Source organism: Erithacus rubecula (genome assembly GCF_903797595.1).
Source record: "Erithacus rubecula genome assembly, chromosome: 26".
Lineage (NCBI taxonomy): Eukaryota > Metazoa > Chordata > Aves > Passeriformes > Muscicapidae > Erithacus > Erithacus rubecula.
In genome coordinates this window covers 6240049-6263513 of record NC_136678.1, presented here as the reverse complement: position 1 = coordinate 6263513, position 23465 = coordinate 6240049, and the positions used below count along the sequence as shown (strand labels likewise).

At 45.7% G+C, this 23465-nt stretch overlaps 1 protein-coding gene across 3 annotated transcripts; it reads left to right on the top strand.

Annotated features, from left to right (window-relative positions):
- Positions 1-77: 77 nt before the first annotated feature.
- ST7L (suppression of tumorigenicity 7 like) lies at positions 78-22919 on the top strand. 3 transcript variants are annotated; one of them, XM_079327011.1, is made up of 16 exons: positions 78-247; positions 1480-1562; positions 2386-2536; positions 3684-3738; positions 4279-4394; positions 6185-6263; positions 7062-7216; positions 7340-7437; positions 7832-7946; positions 9653-9725; positions 10401-10503; positions 13603-13753; positions 13891-13983; positions 16549-16692; positions 22128-22190; positions 22388-22919. In XM_079327011.1, the coding sequence occupies exons 5-15, from the start codon at positions 4283-4285 to the stop codon at positions 22175-22177; spliced, it is 1173 nt and encodes a 390-aa protein (XP_079183137.1). In that variant the 5' UTR covers positions 78-247; positions 1480-1562; positions 2386-2536; positions 3684-3738; positions 4279-4282; the 3' UTR covers positions 22178-22190; positions 22388-22919. The 3 variants fall into 3 exon arrangements, with proteins under 3 accessions (XP_079183137.1, XP_079183135.1, XP_079183136.1); XM_079327009.1 differs by lacking the exon at positions 78-247 and adding an exon at positions 286-528; XM_079327010.1 differs by lacking the exons at positions 78-247; positions 22128-22190 and adding an exon at positions 286-528 and having other exon boundaries at positions 16549-16688; positions 22388-22453.
- The last annotated feature ends 546 nt before the right edge of the window (positions 22920-23465 follow it).

The following is a 23465-nucleotide window of genomic DNA, read 5'->3' as shown; positions in this document are numbered from 1 at the left end:
AGGAGCCCCGCCCTGTTTCTGCGTGCCCCGTGGGCGGAGACGGCCGGGAGCCGTGGACCGGAAGCGCGGCCGTCGCCATCTTAGCTGCGGGCAGACGCCGTGCTGCCACCATCATAGGAACGGGCAGGTTTTTCGCTCCCGGGAACACGGCGGCGGCGAACCTGCCGCGTCCCGCAGCCTCCGGGGATCCCGGCTGTGGTGCGGTGGGCGATCGCTCCGCGCTTCGCCCTGGAGCAGCGGCCATGCGGTGTGTGAGCGGGCGGCCCGCGCTGGCGGAGCCCCGCCCCGTGCCTGTCCCGCCCCTGTCCCGGCGTGCCCCGCCGGCGGTGATGGCGGAGGGCAGCGGCAGCGGCAGCGGCAGTGGCGGCGGTGGCCGGGGGCCGCCCGCGGCGTTCCGGCGCTGGGAGCAGCTGCGGCGCCGGGCTGCGGCGCCCTGGGCCCGCGGGCTCCTGGCCCTGGCCGCCGGGCTCGGGCTCGTGTATGCGGTGCTGCGGGTGCCGGTGCGGCTCCGGGACGGCCTGGCGGCCGGTGAGGGCGGATGGCGCCGGGGGGAGGCGGCCCCTGCCTGGGGAGCAGCGTGCTGGGCTGTGTCGGGAGATGTGTCGAGCGGGAGCGGGGCCGGGATCGCCCCGTGTGCCCGGTGCCGGGCCCAGCTCTGGCACCCTCCGCTCCGCAGGAGCGCTGCGGGGCTGGAGCGTGTCCAGCGGGGAGGAAGGGCTGGGGCGCCGGAGGGCTGAGGGAGCTGGGCTGGTTGTGCATCCTCCCTTCACTCTGGCGCTCTGAGCTGTCACCCAACCCCCGGGCTGGGGGCACAGCTGGGGCCTGGCACTGCCCGTGCCCCCCGGGCTCTGTCAGTCTGTCCTCTCGTGCCCTGTGCCCCCCGGGCTCTGTCAGTCTGTCCTCTAGAGCCCTGTCCCTCCTGGGCTCTGTCAGTCTGTCCTCTGGTGCCCTGTCCTGTCCCCCCGGGCTCTGTCAGTCTGTCCTCTGGAGCCTGTCCTGTCCCCACTGTCCCTGTCCGCCCTGCACTGGGGGCAGCTGCTGAGGCTGATGTGCAGTTTGAGTCCAAACCATGGGCAGAGCACCAGTACATGTGTGCATTCCCTGCACTGTGCTCTCCATAGCAGGAGGGAGAGCTCTGTGGGAACATCTGTCTTAGCACTGAATAGAAATTTGCATCTAAACAGGATGATTTTCTCTTAAAGTGAAATAATACATTATATTGGCTTGTTGTGTCCTCCAGCCACTGTATGGGTGAAACCATAAGATGCTTTGGCTAGAAATGCACAGTGTTTTTTTGTTTGTTTTGGTTGGATATAAAATTTGGCTGTCACAGGTAGATACAAACAAGCTAACAGTGTATAGAGCTGCTTGGCCTATAGTGTGCTGTATATTTCCATGCTATTTGGCATTCTTTAATAGACAAGTCATTTTGTTTTTCAGTTCTACTTATTAAGTCTTTGTTTTTGTTTCTCTTAACAGTGACTGTGTTCTTAAGCACTTTGACTCCAAAATTCTACTTTGCCCTTACAGTAACTTCATCTTTTATATCTGGACTGATATTTGTAAGTAGTCCACTTCTTTTTTTTTTTTTTAAACAGCTTTAGCACCTCTCAGATGACTTTGAGGGGTAAAGGGAATGAATATCTGACTCTAGAGGGTGCCTTTGTGCTGGGAAGGAGTTTCTCTGATGTATCTTTGCAATTCTTTTGCTGTGTTGTATGTTGGGGCTGTATGAGTGCCAGAATGGTTTACTGCCCCTGACTCAGCTCCAGCTGCTCCCTTGGGTGCTGTCACTGGTCACCAGAGAGGAGGGACCAGGACCTGGTCCAGGCACAGGATCCAGGGGGTCTGGATCTGACAGTTTGCTGTAGTCCTTGAGGGTGTGATGTGCAGGTATTTTTAATGGCTGTAAAAAGAGATGGTAATATTTTTGGCCCAAAAATACAGCAGTGTCTGTCACTGCTGTTAACTCTGTTAGCCTCTCTCTTTCTGGTTAGCAGAACATCTCAGTTTAATGGGCAGTTTTAGCCTTTATTCTTTTAGATTATTTTTGTGAAATGATAGAACTACACCTCTGTTGAATACTACAAATTTAGTACTATGTGTGGGCCTGCAGTTTGAATAATCCTCACCACAAAAAGAGGATATAATAGTTTTTTGCCTCTGTTCCCAGTTCCTCTATAGAGGCACTTGTGAAAGGGTTTGTGAGTTACCCTAATGACCTGGGCAGGGAGGAACATAGCATTTGCCTAAAATGTTTCTGTTTTTCCAGTCTGCTGTTCTGTGAGTGCTGCTGCACGGCAGGACAGGCCACCAGTGTTCCTGTGTGAGGGCTGGCTCTGCATCCCTGCTGCCTCCTGAGCCTGGTGCTTTTCTCTGTGGCAGGTGTTTGAGTGGTGGCACTTCAGGAAGTACGGCACGTCGTTCATTGAGCAGGTGTCAGCGAGCCACCTGCGGCCCCTCCTCGGGGGGGCAGAGAGCAGCCCCCCGGCGCCGGCGCGCTTCTCGCCGGGGGACGGCGCCCACGGCCTGGCAGGTGACTCCATGGCTCCCATCAGGAGCTCCAGGAGCCTGGCAGGTGACACTCCATGGCTCCAGGAGCCTGGCAGGTGACACTCCATGGCTCCAGGAGCCTGGCAGGTGACACTCCATGGCTCCCATCAGGAGCTCCAGGAGCCTGGCAGGTGACACTCCATGGCTCCCATCAGGAGCTCCAGGAGCCTGGCAGGTGACACTCCATGGCTCCAGGAGCCTGGCAGGTGACACTCCATGGCTCCCATCAGGAGCTCCAGGAGCCTGGCAGGTGACACTCCATGGCTCCCATCAGGAGCTCCAGGAGCCTGGCAGGTGACACTCCATGGCTCCCATCAGGAGCTCCAGGAGCCTGGCAGGTGACACTCCATGGCTCCCATCAGGAGCTCCAGGAGCCTGGCAGGTTGACACTCCATGGCTCCCATCAGGAGCTCCAGGAGCCTGGCAGGTGACACTCCATGGCTCCCATCAGGAGCTCCAGGAGCCTGGCAGGTGACACTCCATGGCTCCCATCAGGAGCTCCAGGAGCCTGGCAGGTGACTCCATGGCTCCAGGAGCCTGGCAGGTGACTCCATGGCTCCCATCAGGAGCTCCAGGAGCCTGGCAGGTGACTCCATGGCTCCAGGAGCCTGGCAGGTGACACTCCATGGCTCCCATCAGGAGCTCCAGGAGCCTGGCAGGTGACACTCCATGGCTCCAGGAGCCTGCCAGTGCCCTGGGCTCTGCACGGACCAAGGGACACACCTGCATCTCTGTTGTGCTAGCAGTAGTGAAAACAAAATAAATTATGACATTTTTCACTCTAAACCATTCATTGTTAAAAATATAGTTTAGCAAATGTTAAACATTTAGCTAAAAATGTTTCAGTAATACTAGTTATTTACTAATGTTCTAAATGTGTGCAAGGTAAATATTGCAGGAGTGTACGTGCATTGCTTCATTTTCCCACCCTGTGCTTTTGTACCCCAGAAATGTTGAAGAGCAAAAATATTTAAGGAATAGCAGAAGTTTATGAAGATGAGGGTTGCATAATAATAAAATTAAACCAGTTTTTGAAAGCACAACTGGTTTTGGATTACTGCATTTTAACTTCAAGCAATACTTGCTGTGCTTTTAATTTTAAAAGTTGTTTTTTTTTTTTTATTCCTCAGAGTGCAAAGTGTGGCGAAATCCTCTCAATCTTTTCAGAGGGGCAGAGTATAGCAGGTATTAATTATCTTGCTTTCCACTGCATATTTTTAAATTGAATTGGGGGCATGCACATGACTTCTTCCCAGAGCTTGCACTGGTAATGTCAGGAGACAGCTGCAGACCTGTAAGATCATAGGGGTATTTGATACGAATCCTGTGTTCAAAAGGCACCAAACCAACCTTTGGTTTCAGTGTCAAGAACAAAAATATTACTGTAACATCTGGGCTTTTTGAGAATAAAGTAGGAAAAAAAAACTTTATTCAGAGGTTGAGACAGTGATTCTCAATCTAAATTCTGTTTTATTAAACTATATTGTAAGTCTCTTGGTGCTACTTCATGGGAAAAGCTGCTTTCTAGGAAGCCAGTTCTCAAGCAGTTCAGAACTTTACAGATTATTGAACAGCAGTGCTTGAAACTTTGTGTTGGTAGCTTTAATATTTGATTACTGTAGTGTTCTATTAGAGATTTTGTGCACTAGGCACATCAGCTATCCCCTTGGTATCAGCACTGCTGATTTCTAGGAATGCCTCCTCGTGACATTTCTGCTGTTTTAGGTACATGTGGGTGACTGGGAAGGAGCCTCTTACTTACTATGACATGAATTTGTCTGCTCAAGATCATCAGACGTTTTTCACGTGTGACACGGACGCGCTTCGCCCTTCAGACACAGGTACTGCTGTCTGTGCCAGCTGTGCTTCCAGTGAACTCCAGTGAGGGCAGGTTATTGTGTCAGACACTCTGAAACTGCCCTTTCTCAGCTGCTGAAGGGGTCTGATAGATGTGGAGCATCATAGAGTGGTTTGGGCTGCACAAAACCAGTTCCATCCCTGCCATGGGCAAGGACTCCTTCCACTGTCCCAGGCTGCTGCAAGCCCCTCCAGCCTGGCCTTGAAATTTAGTGGAAAGATACTGGTTTATGTTGTGCCTTCCCTACAGCTTTAGTGCTGTCAGGATCCTGACATTTTTTAAGATCTCATACATTTCAAATAATTAACACAATGCTGAAAACCTGGATTATGTTCTCAACAGCCAAAATGTGGTCTCATTGAAACCCTTAGTAATGAATAGTGCAGTCTCCAGATTTTTTTCTTTGTGTTCCACATGTTTGGTGCAGAAAATGTTCTTTACCTGGTTATTGTCAGTGTGGGTGTGAATTATTGTCAATTTGTCACATTCCGGAGGTGTTCCTTGTCAGCTGAATGTGACATGTTTGATATGAAAGATGTGTTTTTATTTCACAAAAGGGAGTGAATTGTCTCGCTTGCTGAGCCAAGACTAATATTTTGTTTCCGAAAGAAAACTCAAATATTTTTCCACGTTATTCTTGTTGGACAGCAGGAGGTTTTGTTCCAAAAGAAACATGTATGGATTCTTCAGTTTTCTTATCGTCCTTGAGATAGGCCAGATATAGAACTCCATGAATGTAAGGTTTTGGAGTTCTTTCAGGACTGGTTTTTGGTGTGAAAGTTAGTAATCCTGCATAGAAAATGGGAGCTCTGAGAGTGTTGTTTTCCTAGAAATTGGTTTTCACCTTGTGTTTTCCAGTTCTACCAAATGGAAGCATGGTGGGGAGGGATTTAGTGTCATTGCATTGAAATAATTTTGAATTCAAGTTGTAGTTCAAAGTACAGTTCTGAATAGATCTCACCCTTTTTACTTGTTCCCTAGAGGGCTTTTTAATACGCTGATGAATGTACATCTTGAATTGGCTTTGCCATGTGATGCCACACAAATGTGCTTTATAAATTTAAAAATAAATTGTTAACCCCTTATGATCTGACAGTTGTATGAAAATAATCCTGGAACAGAATCCTAGGATGGTTTGGGTTGGAAGGAACTTAAAGCTCATCCAGTCCCATACCCCTGCCATGGCAGGGACCCTCCCACTGTCCCAGGCTGCCCCCAGCCCCAGTGTCCAGCCTGGCCTTGGGCACTGCCAGGGATCCAGGGGCAGCCACAGCTGCAATATTTAAATACAAAACCCTACCTGTGCAGGACACCGCTTACTCCATCACTGTTTTCTTTGAAGTTCTGTTTGAAAGCTGATATTAAAGTTCTGTGCAGGTCTATGCAAGAACCTGTGTTTAACAATTGCTCCTGCCAAGCTTTCAACAAATCTTGGGAAATGTTTCCAAAAATCTGTAGCAATTTAGAAATTGTACATCTGCCTGGTTGTGTAAGCTGTGTCTGTGCTCTGTGTGGGAGTTCTGAAACGGTCACTGAGGAATCTTCCTGCTGGTGTTGCTTTCTTGAACTAAACTTGTGCTGTAAGGAGCTGTTGCAAGAATTTGATGCTTGTGGTAGGAGCAGGCTGCAATTGAAACACTTGTCTGTTCTTCCTTTATCTCAGTGGTAGAGCAAAGAGGAGTTTGCAGCTGGGAGGGGGTGCTAATGAGAGGTGGTGCCTGGGTGGCCCCAGGTGTGTGCAGTCCCTGACAGCCCTGCTGTGCTTCCCTGCAGTGATGCAGAAAGCCTGGCGCGAGAGGAGCCCCCAGGCCCGCATCCGAGCAGCACGGCAGGCTCTGGAGCTCAACCACGAGTGAGTTGGCACCTTCAGCTGCTGCATTTCCCCTGGGAAGGGCTGAGGGGAAGCACACTGAGCACACTTCCACTTTCTTACCTACTCATTCACCTTTAGCAAAGTTCTGAGTGCTTAAAGGGGACTCTTCGGGCTGGGAGTTGCACGTGGGGCTGTAAATTGCCCTGAGGTGTTGAACTGGCCTACTGAAAACCTCTTGTGCTGCTTTAAATCTCGTGTTAGTGGCAGTAACAAATGAGAAATGTTAGTCAGGTCTGGAGTGGCCTTAACTGAATATGAGAGCATGTATGTCAGAGGTGGCATTGTGGTACAACTGCATTTGGAATTCACAGATGCCACTCCTGTAAAGGATTAAAAAATACTCTCTAGTATAAACCAAAGAATTTCACCCACAACTCTGATCCACTTTGTTATGTTGTCTTGTTATTTTTGTGTAAGATGTTCTAGAACCTCCTGGTTTTGAAAAAGCAAACCAAACAAAGAAAAACCTTTCCAGACAATTACAGATAATTTTTACAGTTTCAAGAAAAATAATTTAACTTGCTTTAACATTTTTTTCCTTTGCTTTTTTTCCACATGGGAGGGGGGTGTGTGTTTTTCTGTAAAATGGAAAAGTTTTTGGTTTTTTTTCCTGTCACTCCCCCCTTGAACTCAAGTCAGTATTTTGGAATTTTAATATTGTCAATGCTTACATCTTAAACATAAGTGAATCTTGCCCATTTCTAATACTTCTAACACCTACTAAAAATAATAAACTTTCTCCCTCAAAATAACTAGCAGGTTTTTCTCTTTTTTTAGTTGTGCCACTGCATATGTCCTGCTGGCTGAGGAAGAAGCAACAACTATTGTGGATGCTGAGAAATATTTCAAGCAGGCTCTGAAAGCAGGAGAAATGATTTACAGAAAATCTCAGAACTGCCATTCCCAGAGCCCCCAGCACGAAGCACAGCTGAGTAAGGGCTTGGAGTCACATGAACTCCTGGGTTTGTGTGAGCAGAAGTGTAAAACTGAAGTTATAATTAGGACAGGGAAGGATTGAAAGGGATAGACTGATTTTTTTTTCTCTTTGCAATCAGGAAGAGACACCAATGTATTGGTATATGTGAAAAGGAGATTAGCTATGTGTGCCAGGAAACTTGGAAGAATACGAGAAGCAGTAAAAATGATGAGAGATGTAAGTAAAAGTTAAAAAAAACTGAGCTAGCCATTGTTTTCAGTCACATTGTCCTAACTCATGCTTTTAAGTTAACTTCTAGGCATCATAATGAATGTAATTGAATTATTTTTCATCAGATTTTCACATCATGGTTGGATGGAGTTTTGAGTAACTTGGTCTAGCAGGAGGTGTCCAGGGGGTTAGAGTGAGATGTGCTTTGATTGCTTCCAGCCCAGACCATTCTGTGATTTTTCTGGAATGCAGTCCTGTTCATGCTGCTTCCTCTCCAGTTTCTAACACTCTGAGACAACAGAAACAAAAATTCCTGGATTATTGTACTGATTTCTGTTAATTATTTCAGTGATTCAACTGCAATTCTATATGTCAATTATTTCTCTTTCCTGATTTGCAGTTGATGAAAGAGTTTCCACTTCTCAGTATGCTGAACATCCATGAGAACCTTCTGGAGGCCCTTCTGGAGTTACAGGCTTATGCAGATGTCCAGGCAGTTTTAGCCAAGTATGATGGTAAGTGATGCTGGGAAATGTGGGTGTTTTGAGGAAGGGTGTGAGTGGGGTGGGCAGGGGGTGTCTGCCCATGGCCTCAGCAGGGTGAGCAGATTCCCCTCATCAGTGACAAATGGCTGCTTGTGGGGTGCAGGTAAATTGTCCTGTTGTCTGCTGAGGTCAAATTTAGGCAAGCTAAATTGCATAGGAATTACTTCCTATTTTTTTAAGTTACTTCTAATCTGTAAAGAAATCCATGCTTCAATTCAAGGATTATTGTAATTAATCTCTTCTACATCCCTGCATATGCCTAAATTCATCAGGCTTTTTCAGCCATCATACAGCCCTGTAAGTAATTGATGGAAATAAGCTGGAAAAGGTCATTTTCCTTTTTGTCATCCTCCAGGCTTGATCTTGTGCTTCTGCAATGCTGAGGTTTGTCAGAGATGAGCAGTGTGCAAACATGCTGCTGCCCCAGATCAGTGGTGTGCATCCAATGGTGCAGTTTGCTTTCACTTTCCATCTCATTTAGTAGTTTTCAGATTGTGTGAGTCTAAATAAAGGCTAATAGAATACATTCTTATTTTATGATGCCTCAGTTTTGCCACACAGGTGTGCCCACTCCATGAGTGTACATGGCTGCTGTCAGAGCAGGGCCTTAGCTCACCTTGGGAATGGAGGGACATACCAGGATTTATGACAGTTATTCTCAGAAGTTGTTGAGTTCTCTCTTATGTCAGTTCTTCATTGCCTCAGGGAATCAAAGGTGTGATATTTTTGCCCAAAATCCTGTGGCACTTGTACACGGCCAGCCTAGCACCCAGCTCCTGTTCCTTGATGCTCTTCTGTGTGGATTCTTTTCAATTGCTGAAAACCATTTGCACTTTGCCCAGTGCTTCTTTCTGTTAACACCAGGAATTGTGACACTTTCTTAAGAAAGCATTGCTGTTTTTTTCTAAGCATCTGGAAAAATGAGTATGAGCTTCAGAAAGCCTGCAGCACCCCTGTGTTTTGCTTGACACAACAGCCAGACTTGCAGTAAGTGATGGACAGGCCAGGATGGGATTTACAAAAACAGCAAGAGCCATCTGACTATACACAACGTGGTGCTTGGGAATTAGACCCCAGACTTTGTCTGCTTTTAAAGTAAACTTGCACTGTGGAGTGCTAACCTTCTAATCTGTAATTGTCAGCTCAGACTTGGCTTCAGATATTCTACACAGCACAACTAACAGAATTTTCCCTGTGGAACTGCAGAAGAGCGGAAATTGCGTTTTTGTTACAATTCATCTTCCTGTCTGTAATGTCATTTTTTGCCATCAGCTTCTGCTCAGTCTCAGTACTGTATAAAACTGTGTTAATGCACAGTTGCAAAATTAAGTAAAGATTAGAGGATTACTTTAAAACTGTGGGTTAATACAGGAAATCCATTCTGTTCTTAAATGTATTTATACATGCATTTCTCTTTGGCTTCATTTTCTGTGTGTTGGTGCATTTAGAAACAAAAAATAACTCATATCACCTAAATGCAACTTGGAGTTTTCAATCTGGGACTGACTGGTGACTGTGCAAAGAAATTCAGAGTTTCTAATCACAGTTGAAATGTTCCAGATGTTACATTCATTGTCTCCCATACCCTAGGAAAAATATTTAACTCAAAGGATGTGGGTTTAAAATGTCTGTATTGTCATAGAATCTTATAGCTTAATTATTTTATTTTATCACAGATATCAGTCTTCCCAAGTCAGCAGCAATATGTTACACAGCAGCTCTGCTAAAAGCCAGAGCTGTTTCAGAAAGGTAAGCAAGGACATGTGAAAACAATGGTTTGTTGCTAATCTTGGGTTTTGATATAAAATATGAAGGAAAAAGTTCTAAATCTTCTGGATTTTAAAATTATTTCTAATCTGTAAAGAAGTCTTTGTTTTGATGAGAGGATTATTTTAATTTTTTTAGTCTTTTTTACATCCCTAAATACATTATGGTAACATTTCTGAGAGCAAGTTGAGTGTATTCATGCATACACATGTATTTGTAATAAAACACAATTTAAAACTACTCTTAAACATCCATGAGGTTAGTACAGGTGAGGATGTTTTCATAAGCCCAAGTGCATTTGTATAAATTCTGTTTCCAGTGTTTTGCTTTTTGGGGTTTGTTTTGGGGTGGTGCAGGGTGTTTGTGGTGGTTGGTGCTGACATTTCACTGTGGGCTGGGCCCATGCAGGGGATGCTGCAACAGGGAGTGAAGGTCAGGGCACTCACCTGACATGACTGACAGGAATTTTCATGTCCCATGGGCAAGGTGACAGTCAAGGTACCTGTCTTAACATGAACGTTTTTCTCCTAGAAGAGTTTGATTATCTTTCTTGATAAATTAGCCAGTTTCAATGAACTCCAAGCTTGTAGTGCAAAAAATCACCTGGTTAGCATTTATTATTTATTACTTCTGTTCAAGGTGGGTTTATCTCCTCAGGTTCTCCCCAGAAACTGCCTCCAAAAGAGGGCTTAGTACAGCAGAAATTAATGCTGTGGAAGCAATTCACAGAGCTGTGGAATTTAACCCTCATGTTCCAAAGGTAAGAGTATTTCATTTCCTATTGGACCACTTGTGTTGTGGACCAATGCATTCTGAAAAATACCATATTATAATGTAATTTTATTATTGGAGCCTTTCCACGCCCATGTTTTCTTGAACTTGGTTATAACTCCAGCCATGGAGTTGGTAAAAAACATTTGTATTTATATCATAAATGTTCTTTGGCCAGATTTTTTTAAAATGATAGCTGCTGTTCAAACAGGGGTTTTTGCACAAAAATTTAAACTTGGAATTTCCTAACTCATTGGAAAATCCAGTAATGTATTACTGAAAGCCCTTTACTCTCAATAAGGATGGACATTAATAAATATAAATGTAGATACTTAAAGTAATAAAGTAATCACAGAATGGTTTGTGTTGGAAGGGACCTTAAAGATATCTCATTCCAGCACCCTGCTTCCAAGCTCCTGAAGCCAAGTTAAGTTCCCCAAACAATAATCACTCTAGTATTCCAAACCCCTTTATTCTGCTGGGCTTTCAACCATGGCTCCATGGTTATTGGAAGATCTGCAGGCTCTTATTTTCTGCATCCACGTGTAAACAAGATAAGGAGCCCATCAGCACAGGCTGTATTTAATGTCTGGCATCAGAACCCAGATTCCACAGAGTGTTGGGTGAAAATGGAATCCTGCTTGGCTTTTTGCTGTGCTGGTGGTGCTCTGTGTGCAGGCTGGAGCAGGAGCTGGCTCAGTGCAGCCTCTAATCCTCTGCAGATGATGTGGAGCCCCAGTGGCTGGGCTGGGGAGGCTGGGATGATCCTGTCTGCCTGTCCAGTCCAATAGAATGTGCACTGGGGAAGCTAATTGCTGGGAGAAATTGCTGCCTGCTTGCATGACTGATCAAGAGCCCAGCAACTTCATTTCAGACAGTCTCAGACAGGTTTTTCTTTAGCCTCTGCCTTTAGGGGCAGAAGCTTATAATGCATTATCATTTAACTTTTAGATAAAGTTCTTTTGTTTTGGGTATCCTCCAGTTGTTTCTGGAGCCTCATACACCTTTTTAAAGAAGTCAGAGATAGTTTCAAGCAGGCTGTTGTTAAAATGTGGTTTGTAGTTCTGCAGACAAATGCAGAAACTGTTCTCAGCTTTCAGTAACTTGCTTTTCTCTTCTAATTGTACATCTGTCCATTCTTCGTGGGTTTTTCATTACAATATTGCCTTGATGCACACCATTTGGTTAGATGACAGCAGAATTTACTGGTGCAGGCTGTTTGGAGCCCTGAAATGTCCATGGTCAAAGCAAACAAGTGAATAAGGGCAGAGAAGTGAAGCAGCTTGCCCTGTGGATCACAGAGGGGGAAGAAAATCTGATCTTTGAATTTCCACTCTGTTCTGTTCTTCTGTTTTAGTCCCATAGACTAAAAGTGTGTATGTAAAGCAGGAAGTCCCTCTGTTGGCACATCTGATGAAAGTGATTGTTTTTGTACGTAGCATTTTGCATAAGGAAAACAAAATATGGTTTGTTTCTCTTTGTTCTGCTTTTGTAAGGCTGAGATTTATTTGGAAAGTTAGGACCAACTAGAAAAGTGGTCCTCTTAAGGCATTTCAAGTTAGAAATCTGTAACTCCATTTTGGTACTTTATGAAACAATCTTTTGCAGTCGTGTTCTGAATGTCTTAGAGATTTTATATATTGTGTATAAAGACTTCCAAACCTGTTCAGTACTGAGATCCCTTCAGTACTGACACCTCGCCTGTTTTATGCTTAAACATGAGTGTGAAAACCTGCCAGACAGGAATTTTTCTGTTTGTGTGGTAACATGGGCTCAGAGAGAGGCAAAGGCTGGAGCTGAGCATTGGTGTGTTGTGGCAATACTTGCAGTGGGGCTTTGCCACCACTGCTGGGTTTGTATTCCCAGTGAGCATCATGGAAAAGTGGGCACTGTGGAGAGCATGAGGAGCCAGGTCAGGGGTCAGATATTTGAGACCATTTTCCCACAGCACTGCTGTGTGAATGATCCTTTACTGTGTTAAAAAAAAAAAAAAATTGAAGAGGATTAGAGGGGATTAGCAAGAATATTACCCTGCAGAGTGCAGGCCCAAGGCACTGAGAGAAGAACCTAGCCAGGCAGCAAATGTGCTTTATTTGGCTGGGGCACAACCCCATCTACATTCCTTGAAGAGTCTGAATGGGAAAAGTTAAGTCCTCAAACTGGATTAGTAAATAATCTCATAGTTTGTGGCATCTGCTGAAATAAATGGGTGAGTTAGCTGCATTCTTCCACTTGGGGGACACTGGGAGGAATTGCCAGCTATGGTGATCAAAGGCACAGATTAGCTTTGGCTGTTATTGAAGGAGACACTGCATGGTAGGACAGGACAGCTCTCAGGTAGAGTTGGAACTGTCATTTCATTCTCCTAAAAACTAGTCATCTGTTTTAAAAAGTTCAGATGAATACCTGACTTTTTTAATGTACCATGCCATGTAGAAAATGGCATGTTTTGTGTTGCAAAGGAATAGGAAATGATTAATCCTTGTGTTCTTTGACCCCTCTGAGCATCTGATTTTCTGCTGATGGAAGGAGAGGGTGGAAATTGAAACAATCTGAAATCAAAAATACTCTGTGGTAGCCCAGTAAGACCACATTAAAGGAAGATTTTCCTGGGTTTGGTTTATTATTCTTTTGGTTAGCACTCTGACACTTTCAGGTTTGCTGCTCATACTTCAGAGCTAACAAGTCCTCAACTGCCTGCATTGAAACTGTCAGTGATGAAATAATGAGCAAAAATACTGTTGGTTTGGGGTTTTTATCAGCCTAAATTTGTCCCTCATTGGTGTTGCACCTGCAACATTATACTGAATGCATTCCACAAGAATGTATTTTTACTTTGTCTCACTGAAGCTGTATGTTTTTTCTTGCTTTCTTTTTTCATATGTGTGTGTGAAAGCCTAATTAAGAGTCATATCCACAGGAGTGTGTTTTGTTCCTTTTCATTCCCCACTCAGTGCAGCCTGGCTGCTGTGTGGTGGAAGCTGGTCCCTTCTGTGCCCAGTTACACCTGAGAGGATCATTCACGTTTCACAGTCAGAGCTTTTGGAGCACTCAGTGTCACCAGGTGTGCTTTCTATTTTCCCTGCAGTACCTGCTAGAGATGAAGAGCCTCGTGCTGCCTCCAGAGCACATCCTGAAGCGAGGGGACAGTGAGGCAGTGGCCTATGCTTTTTTCCACCTCCAGCACTGGAAGAGGATAGAAGGGGCTCTAAACCTGCTGCACTGCACATGGGAAGGCAGTAAGCATCTCTCTGTTTTTTTTCTGTACAGTAGAGTAGTCTCTCTGCCTTTACCCCCTCAAACATGATTGGTTCTCTTTGTGAGAAGCTGGTGGCCTGATTAGATGCAGATCTAATGTTGCTCATCCTTTTTGCAGCATTTAGGATGATCCCATACCCATTAGAGAAAGGACATCTTTTCTATCCCTACCCGAGCTGCACAGAGACAGCAGACAGAGAACTGTTGCCAAGTGAGTGGTTTCTAAGCAGTAATGATAATAAAACACAGGCTAAGGACATATTCAGTATGTGGTATTCTGTATTTACCTTACTGTGATTTTTTTAGTTTGAGCTTCCTGTGAAGGGGATTCAGCTATTTGTTGATGTCCCTCCCAGCAGATCCTGAAGCACTTGATGTGTGTGTGGTAAATGTCAGCTTGATGCTGTAATACCTCAGTCCTTCAGAGACAAAATCTGTGTGTGGTACATTCAGGCTGAGTCTGGCCAACCTTGAGAACAACAAAGCTGACTGTTTGTTAGAAGTTGCTTTTAAAAGAATTCATGGATTTGACTGCTGTTGTAGCAAGGAATCAGTCCATGGTTCCAGTCCTGTAAAACCTGTCTGTGATCTTACACAGAAACTTTGGTTGTTCTCCACAGAACATGCATTGCCTTCTGTCATTAGTTCAGTGGTCTGTATTTATCTGCTGGCTGCCTCCTGCAACTTTTTATACATGTATTTCTATGGATTTATACTAATTTTTGATACTGAAAAGTTAAGTCTTATCCAGCTGCTCTTTGCTTCAAGGGTACTTTATGCAGTGATGAGCCTACATGTTTTTTCCTTTGGGCAAGACAAATAAACTGTGTCATTACTGCCTGTACTCATGAGATTTAGGAAAATACCATTACTTTAGATTGGAATTGAGCTGTTAATTATACATCTTAATTGAATTCCTTTGGGGTTGAAGTTCTGCATCTTGAAGAAGCACAGTTCCCCTGGGACTGGAAAGGGCTACTGCAAAAGCACCAGCAGAGACCACAGCTGGGGAAAGGAAAACTGCACAGACGTGTTTCTATTAAAAGCCTCAAGTTATATTTAAAATGTGTAATTTAAATTTGCCCCCAGACTGCTTTAAATTACTCATTTCTCACTTATGCAGGATATTGCACAAGGAATTCCTTGGTTAGCAACTAACCCTAAATTGTAGACTTCCCAGCATAATTAAACACCAACACATGCAGATATTTCAACAGGATCACTCACGCATTCCTGTTATGTTTTAAATATAAAACTACCTATAAATAAAATCATCTTAACACTTTTATTGCAGTACTTCCTCGAGAAATCTTGATGCTTAATTTAAAAAAAGTGGCTATTTAAATAATGTTGACCAAATCAATGATTCAAGAAACCTGGATTGGTCTGATGAGTAGCATTTTTCAAATGTCTGTGAACTGTACAGAATTAGCTCTAGTTGTCTTTACCTACTTTGAATTTGGTTTTAATTTCCCAGTCTAGGAAAAGCTACTGCAAAAAAGAATTAGTTCCTATTTTTTAAACACTTTCCTAAATTATATTGCTTCATGTTTTAGAAATGAGGTGAATTTTTATATAGTATGAATCTCTGGGTACCATTAACATCTCTTGATAGATGCTACACATGGATCTCCAAATATTCTTCTTAATGGTGCTCCAGAATGATGTCATTAAAGCAAAAACAAGCCCTGAGCATTTTGCCATTAATTAGTTGCAAGAGCACGAGAAACTTGCTGGGTTTACTCTTCTAATGGTGCCTGAATGTGCTACCATTCAGAAACAGTAACTGGGAGGGTGAAGTGTCTTCTTCCTCCACAGACTTCATTTTAAGGAAGAATACAATTGTATTTTCTCATTTTACAAAAAAACCCCTCATTTATAATTTCAGGGTTTTGTTAGATTTTTAAAAGAGCTTGTCAGGAAGGACAGTCCTTTTATAATTCCCTATGTCTATAGGAACTAATCTTTTCTTCATTTAAAAATCTTTTCAAATCATTGGATAGAAATCAGAGCTGCAGGTACCCAGAGCCAGTAAGTAATTGCACATTCACCCAGCAGGTCCTCAGGAGTGACCAGTGGTAGTGTTGTGAGTGCTGAAAGCTCCCCATGGCACCCCTAGCCTGGCTGATCACCTGCTTGGGGTTTTGTTACCAGAGATTGGAAACTGCAAGGAGCTGCTATGTACAGAATTTATAACCCAGTCCTGGCACTGTTTTCTTTAAGGGCTGCTCTGTCAGCTGCTCTGAGCTGATTTACTGTAGCCTGCAACCAGAAGTCTTCAAGAAGGGCTAAGAAAGATGTGTGTACAACATGCTGCTTGTTTTGTACTTGCTCAGCTCCTTACAGGGTGCAGAGATGTGACCTTCTTGCCAGGGAGCAGGGTTAGAGCTCCAGAGAGTTCAGAGCACCTGGAATGTTCTAGTTGGTTTGGGTAATTTGGACAACTTGTGAACTTACAGGTGTTGCCTCTGTCCTGTTAGAAAAGTAGGTACCAAAAACTGAGCCTGATGAAATGCTTCAAAAATAAAGCCCATGGAAGTGAAAAAGAAGATTGGGAAGAGAATATTAATGATGAAAACAAATATGTAAAGACTATTAATAATGAAAACAAGCATGTGATATCGGGACAAATTTTTAAGAAGTTAAAGTACTGGAACTATGATGTACTGCAGGAATATTTCCTTTTTAAACTCCAGAAATGAGTTACAGGTCCATAAATAATTCAGAAAGCAGTCTTTGATTATCAAATGTCAACGTTGTTCATTTTTCCTTTCAGCATTTCACGAAGTCTCTGTGTACCCCCAGAAGGAGCTTCCCTTTTTCATCCACTTCACAGCAGGCCTGTGCTCCTTTTCAGCCATGCTGGCTCTCCTCACCCACCAGTTCCCTGAGCTGATGGTTGTTTTTGCAAAAGCAGTAAGTGTTTGCTCTGTCTGGGGCTTCCTGAGGTATCTCTTGGGTTTTTGGGAATTTTGAGACCTTCTGTGCCTGCCTCTCTTCTCCCTCTCTGCCCTGCTCTTTTTAGGGTTTCTTTCCCTTACTTATTTGTTAGCAACTGCTGTCTGCAGCTTTGGCATCTTCCCCTGGATTCTGAGGAACAAATGCATAGGCAGCTTCTCAAACTACTCCTAGCAGTAAGTTTGGCTTTTATTGAGCTGTGGATCTTGTGCAGCAGAGCAGAGTAGCAAATAAAGAGCTCTGAACTCTTAAGGAGTCATTTATTCTGGCTTTGCTAGTCAAAATAGAGGGTAAAAGGCATTTGTGTGCTGGGAGGTTTGATGCCACAGGTAATGGAGAGCCAGGAGGAAAGCCCTTCTTCTTCAGGAATACTTTGTTCCTCTCAGTGTTGGCTTTATGAGTCACACAGGTCTGGGAGTGGGGCCTCATTTCCACACAGTGCTGGTGATCTTCATGCTGGAAAATGTAGTTGGGCATGCTGGTGACAGATTTCAGTTCTGCTCGTAATTGGCTGGGTTCATAGTTAGCCCCTAGTTACTGTCTGCTTGATTGATTCTTTCAGGGCTGCATTAGCAGAGTTGTATGATTTCCAGAGAGATACAAGGTCAAAGTTATGCTAACAAAGAATTGCTTGCTGAAGTTCCCTCTGCTGGGTTTCTTGAAAAAAGAGAAAAGACTGGACAATTGAGTTGGCTTTGCAGTTGGGATGTCCAGTGACATGTCCAAGTGTGGGGGGAAACTTCCCAGGGTTTAGTTGTTTGGAAGTGTGAAAAGAGATGATCAAGAAGAATGCACATTGCCACAGCATCCCCTCAACCAGCTCAGTGGTAGCAGGCACAGACAAAGGGGGTCTTGACAGTCTGTGGCAGTTTGTTATCAGCAGAAGTGGGAATTGTGTGCTGAGATCATCAGGCACAAAGGGAATTCTGTACTGCTCCCTTGAGATTGGCAGCTGAGAAGGAAATAGCAACCTCCAGTATTCTGCTATTTGAGCTAGAATTAACACTGACTCTCAGTCATACTCTAATGATAAAAATTCTTCTATATTTTACTTACTAGATGATTGTACTTATGATTCCATTCCTGATGTTTTCAGAGGGATTCAAAAACTTGAAGAAATGATGCTCAGCCTCAAAGTAACATTTTTGGTTTTATTGCTCACAACAGGCGTGTTGTGTTGCAGCCAGAGGTCCCTTCCAACCCAAACCATTCTATGATTCTGTGCTTTAGTTAATAGATTGCTTCTATAGTTAACTACAGATAATGCTGTGATGGCTGATGGCAATTTATACATACTCTCTTGTAGTAGTAACATCTACTTGAATTTTCATACCAAAAATGGAAGATTATCTTCTATTTAGTGATACCAGCCTTTCCACTCAAGCATATTGTAACAAAGCAATCACTATTTGCTACATTCAGCATTATATCTTCAACTAATTCCTGTGCTTTAAGCTTTTAAAATTATTTTTCCTATGTATTTTGTTAGTTCAACTATTTTTCATCTTACTGTTCTTTAACTTATTAAATAGAGTAATTTGAGATAATAAAGTTCTAGTTGGTCTATCTGGAGTGCTTTGGCCATAGATAAAAGCAATGCAAAGTGTAATTCCAACTCTTGAATTTCCAAGAAACCTGGAACACAGTTTTAGGAATGGCAATTCAGAAGTATTGTATATGGAGATGTTAATTGCCAAGCAGCGACTCCTTAGATTACAGTTCAGTTACTTCTTAATCAAACTTTTTTTCCCAGCAGTTGAATCCACAGTGAGCTGAATGCCTCAGAAGGGGTTTAAGGAGTTGAATACCTTTCTATGGACTTGAAAAGTCTGAGTTTACATATTTTCATTTGTTAGTGCTTGAGTTTGTTTCCTCCATAATAAATCACAGGGTAAACCTTGGCAAATTGCTAAAAGTATTCCAAGTGGCCAAAAATCACAAGGAAGTTCAGTGGTTCCAATGTACACAGTGTGACCCAGCAGCAGCAGCAGCGCCGGCGCCGCCTCGGGGTCTGGGGGCTGCAGGTGCTGGGGGCTGCAGCAGAACCTGGCCGTGTCCTGGGGGCTGCAGCAGAACCTGGCCATGTCCTGGGGGCTGCTGGCACAGCCTGGCCATGTCCTGGGGGGCTTGGAGCCCAGGGGGCTGCTGCTGGCACAGCCTGGCCATGTCCTGGGGGCTGCAGGCACAGCCTGGCCGTGTCCTGGGGGCTGCAGGTGCTGGGGCTGCTGAACCCCTGCTGTGTCCAGGGCCAGGCTGGATGTGGCTTGGAGCACCTTGAGGCACTGCAAGGTGTCCCAGCCTTGACAGGGTGTTGCAATTAGGTGAATCTAAGGTCCCTTCCAACCCAAATCATTCCAGGGTTCCAAGCACCATTGCAGGGTTCCAAGCACCGTTCCAGGGTTCCAAGCACCATTGCAGGGTTCCATGCACCACTCCAGGGTTCCATGCACCACTCCAGGGTTCCATGCACCATTGCAGGGTTCCATGCATCACTCCAGGGTTCCATGCACCATTGCAGGGTTCTATGCACCATTTTAGGGTTCCATGCACCACTCCAGGGTTCCATGCACCATTGCAGGGTTCCATGGTAACCATTCTAAGGTTCCATGCACCATTGCAGGGTTCCATGCACCATTGCAGGTTCCAAGCTGTGAGCTGTGCTGCTGAGGACAGTGCACAGGCAGTGGCAGAGGATCCTCAGGAGCTGCAGTACCAGTGCAGGTGCTCCCTGGGCCTCACTGTTTGTTTCATTCAGATTTCTGATCTCTTGGAGAGCCACACTGTTCTTGACCATCAGAACAGCTCTGTTTCTGAAGTAGCTGCTGCTCAGATTCCTCACAGTAAGTGGCAGAAGGGAGGAAGGGATGCAGATGATGATAATCTGAGCAGCTCTCTGAACAAACTGAAAGACACTGCTAGATAAAACAGCTTCTGTCAGAATTGCAGACAAAAGGCTCTGATTGCTTTTTCATTCAGTATGAATTCTTATTTAATAATTACATAGATGGAGGACTTGGATATATCATCTTGCAGAAGTGAGGTTGCACAATTCCTTCTGTGATACAAAGACACCAAGAAGTCTGCAAGATTAGCAGTGATGCAGAGTGACAGCAGGACTGTGAACAGATCACTGCAGACACTGAACACACCTTCACACAATCATGGAGTGGTTTGGGTGGGAAGGGACCCCCAGGCTCATCCTGTCCCACCCTGCCATGGGCAGGGACCCCTCCCCTGCCCTGTCCAGCCTGGCCTTGGCACTGCTGCTCTGGGCAAGTCCAAGCAGATCAATCCCATTTTTGACATTGGAACCTTATGTTACTGCAATAGACCAGTGTCAATTATTGTTAAAGTACTGAAAAAATAGTGCAGCATGTTCATGCTGTATCCTACTCAAAACAGCTTGCTTTTTCAGGGAATTGGACAAAATCCTAAGACAGTCCCTGTTCCAAAGTGGTTTTATACTTTCACAACAAAGAGGGGAGTCATGGGACTTAAATTAAAAATTGGCTAATTTTTATGATTGCAAGATTAGGAGAAAACATTTTTCATTGTGGCTGTTCCCTAGCTCCCTGTTGGAGGATTCCTGGCCATTTTGTCCGTGGCAGCCATCTAGGGGCAGAAAATAGGGCAAAGCAGAGCCATGTCTGGCAAGTCCTGTTTTGTGTGACATTCTGCTTTACTTTAGAACAAATCCCCCTACCACTTTCCCCAAAGCTCATTAAGTGAGACTGGAGAATTAACTTTTTAGCCAGCTGCTGAACTTTTCATATTTATAAACACTTGAGTCCTTTGCTTATCTAAGAGAAAATGTGTATAGTTTGGAGATGTGCACTTCCCTGCCAATGTGTAATGAGTGGTTCTGCACTTGGTAGGGGGAAAAAAAAGCCTGAAGTTTCCTGTCAGAGCTGAGTGTGGATGCCAAGGGCAAAGGTTCCTTGCCTTGCTAATCTACATCTTAACTCATGCACTTAATGTGAAGGTGCCACACGCAGACAGGCAGGGAAGGAGCCCACTGCAAGGAAAAGCTCCTGCACTGCTGTGAATGTTATGTTTTAAAAGCCTTTTTAATGTAATATTGAGGTTATGATAGAAGCCAGGAGGGCCAAAGTAAAACTTTCAAAGTAAATGAGTCCCGTTGTTGCTAACTCATGAAATGAGGGTTTGCACAAGGATAACCTGAGTGCCAGCAGAATATCTGGGGGATGGGTTGAGAAGGTGCAGGGGAGTTTGCACGATTTGTTTTAGCCTAATCTTCCTTCTGGAACTGTTTAGATGGCATCTAGAGTATGGATCCTGTCTGGAAGCACAGGCTGGCCCTGGTGGATGGGCTGTTCACTTTGAGTCAGTGACCTGTAAATAATCTATGCCTGAATATTGACAAAACAAGGAGATCTTTAAGGTCCTTTCCAACCTGAGCAGTTCTGTGACTCTGAAATCCCCTCCCCTCCCTCCCAGTGTGCTGAGCCCTGGGGCCCTATCTGAGCTGGAGGAGCTGTGGGATGGAGGAGTGCCCTGGTAATGCTGTCCCTGTGCTCACCTGTGCCCCCCTGTGCTCACCTGTGCCCCCCTGTGCTCACCTGTGCCCCCTGTGCCCCCCTGTGCTCACCTGTGCCCCCCTGTGCCCCCTATGCTCACCTGTGCCCCCCTGTGCTCACCTGTGCCCCCCTGTGCTCACCTGTTCCCCCTGTGACCCCTGTGCTCACCTGTGCCCCCCTGTGCTCACCTGTGCCCCCCTGCGCTCAACTGTGCTCACCTGTGCCCCCTGTGCTCACCTGTGCCCCCCTGTGCTCACCTGTGCCCCCTGTGCTCACCTGTGCCCCCTGTGCTTCCCTGTGCCCCCTGTGCTCACCTGTGCCCCCCTGTGCTCACCTGTGCCCCCTGTGCTCACCTGTGCCCCCCTGTGCTCACCTGTGCCCCCTGTGCTCACCTGTGCCCCCTGTGCTTCCCTGTGCCCCCTGTGCTCACCTGTGCCCCCTGTGCTCACCTGTGCCCCCCTGTGCTCACCTGTGCCCCCTGTGCTTCCCTGTGCCCCCTATGCTCACCTGTGCCCCCCTGTGCTCACCTGTGCCCCCCTGTGCTCACCTGTTCCCCCTGTGACCCCTGTGCTCACCTGTGCCCCCCTGTGCCCCCCTGCGCTCAACTGTGCTCACCTGTGCCCCCTGTGCTCACCTGTGCCCCCTGTGCTTCCCTGTGCCCCCCTGTGCTCACCTGTGCCCCCCGTGCCCCCAGTCAGTGCCCCCCTGTGCCCTGTGCCCCCAGTCAGTGCCCCCCTGTGCCCCCCTGTGCCCCCAGTCAGTGCCCCCCTGTGCCCCCAGTCAGTGCCCCCCTGTGCCCCCCTGTGCCCCCAGTCAGTGCCCCCCAGTGCCCCCTGTGCCCCTTGTCAGTGCCCCCCAGTGCCCCCTGTGCCCCCAGTCAGTGCTCCTAGCGTTCTGGCCTGCAGCTGAGGGGCTGCCCTGGGTGGGTGGGTGGGCAGGGCTGCCCTGGGCCCTTCCTCTGGGGGTCTCCCTGCTGTCCAGCCTGTCTGGTGGCTCCTGCAGTCAGGGGTTGGGATTGCCCCGAGGGACAGACACGGGCTGGCTTTTGTCCATGCGAGAGTCTGCAGAAGGAAGCTGGTTTGGAAAGTGAGCTGATTGATTGTGTTGTGTTTCTTGCAGTGCTTTGGGACTCTGACCCTTCATCGTCCCTATGGAGCACACTGAGGGCCTGCTGCTGCCCAGCCCCTGCCTTCAGCTCACTCTGCTGCCACTGGGCTGTGTTTTCCACCGTCGTTTGGTTTTCATTGTCATGAGCCCCACTTGGTGCTTGGCTGACCCCCAGCTGTGGGAGCCAAGGACAAATCTGGGCTCTTCAAACTGATATCCTTGACAGGCTTCCATGTTGATGGTGCTTAACATGTGAATTTCTTCTTTGGCCTTAGTCTGTAAGCATCTAAGAAAGCAGTTCTTGTTGAGCAATAGCTTATTGCTCTCTAAATCACTTGGACAACTGGAAGCTCATACTTCCTCTGTAAGAAAGCAGAATACACAAACTGAGCAGGTGTTTGGAGTACTGATGTTTCCTTCTCAGCTGCAGATGCACCAGATACTTGGCTTAGGTTTAATTTTATAAGCCTTTTTCAAAATATTTGTTAACAGCAAAGTATGGTTCTGCTTTCTTTATTAAAATGTTGCTACTTAACACATTGAATTTGTTGACTTCTTAAGTGTCTGTTTAATATAGATTATAATGTGCAAACAAGGATTTGTTTCTTCTCTACCTTACAAGCTTGCATTATCAAGGAGATGATCAACTCCTCTGTTGGATGTTACTTTAGATTTAGATGTGCATCTTTTATTCTTCAAAACAAAGCGTTTTGAAAGACAAGATGGCTTCAGAAACTGCCCCAAGTGTTGTGATATCTGCATGGGAGTGTTGGGGACCTGAACTTCCAAGGGTGAGTCCAAGGTGGGGTCACTTGGTGTGAAGACTTGAAGAGAAGGGAGGTGTGGAAAATTCTTAAGGATTTGGTTCCCATCCAGAGCAGCCCTGAGGGTTTGGTTTCTGCAGAGGTGAAAAGGTGCCTGTGGCAGCCACATGGTTTGAGGGAATTGCTGTGACTCCCATTCCCACTCTCCCATTAGGGCAAAAGTCATTTTCCCACCCAGGTCTGCTGCTTGGCGTGGGGGAGCAGAGTCTTGTCAGCCCAGGCTTAGAAGGGGAAGTGATGAAAATAGCACAGGCTTGTGGATAAAC

Excerpts from the sequence above, each read along its gene's own strand:
- ST7L (XM_079327009.1), top strand. The coding sequence starts at position 330 with ATGGCGGAGGGCAGCGGCAGCGGCAGCGGCAGTGGCGGCGGTGGCCGG. Across the intron at positions 6,264-7,061 it reads GCTCTGGAGCTCAACCACGA|TTGTGCCACTGCATATGTCC; the intron begins GTGAGTTGGCAC and ends CTCTTTTTTTAG. Across the intron at positions 16,693-22,127 it reads TGTTTTTGCAAAAGCAGTAA|TGCCCCCTGTGCCCCCAGTC; the intron begins GTGTTTGCTCTG and ends AGTGCCCCCCAG.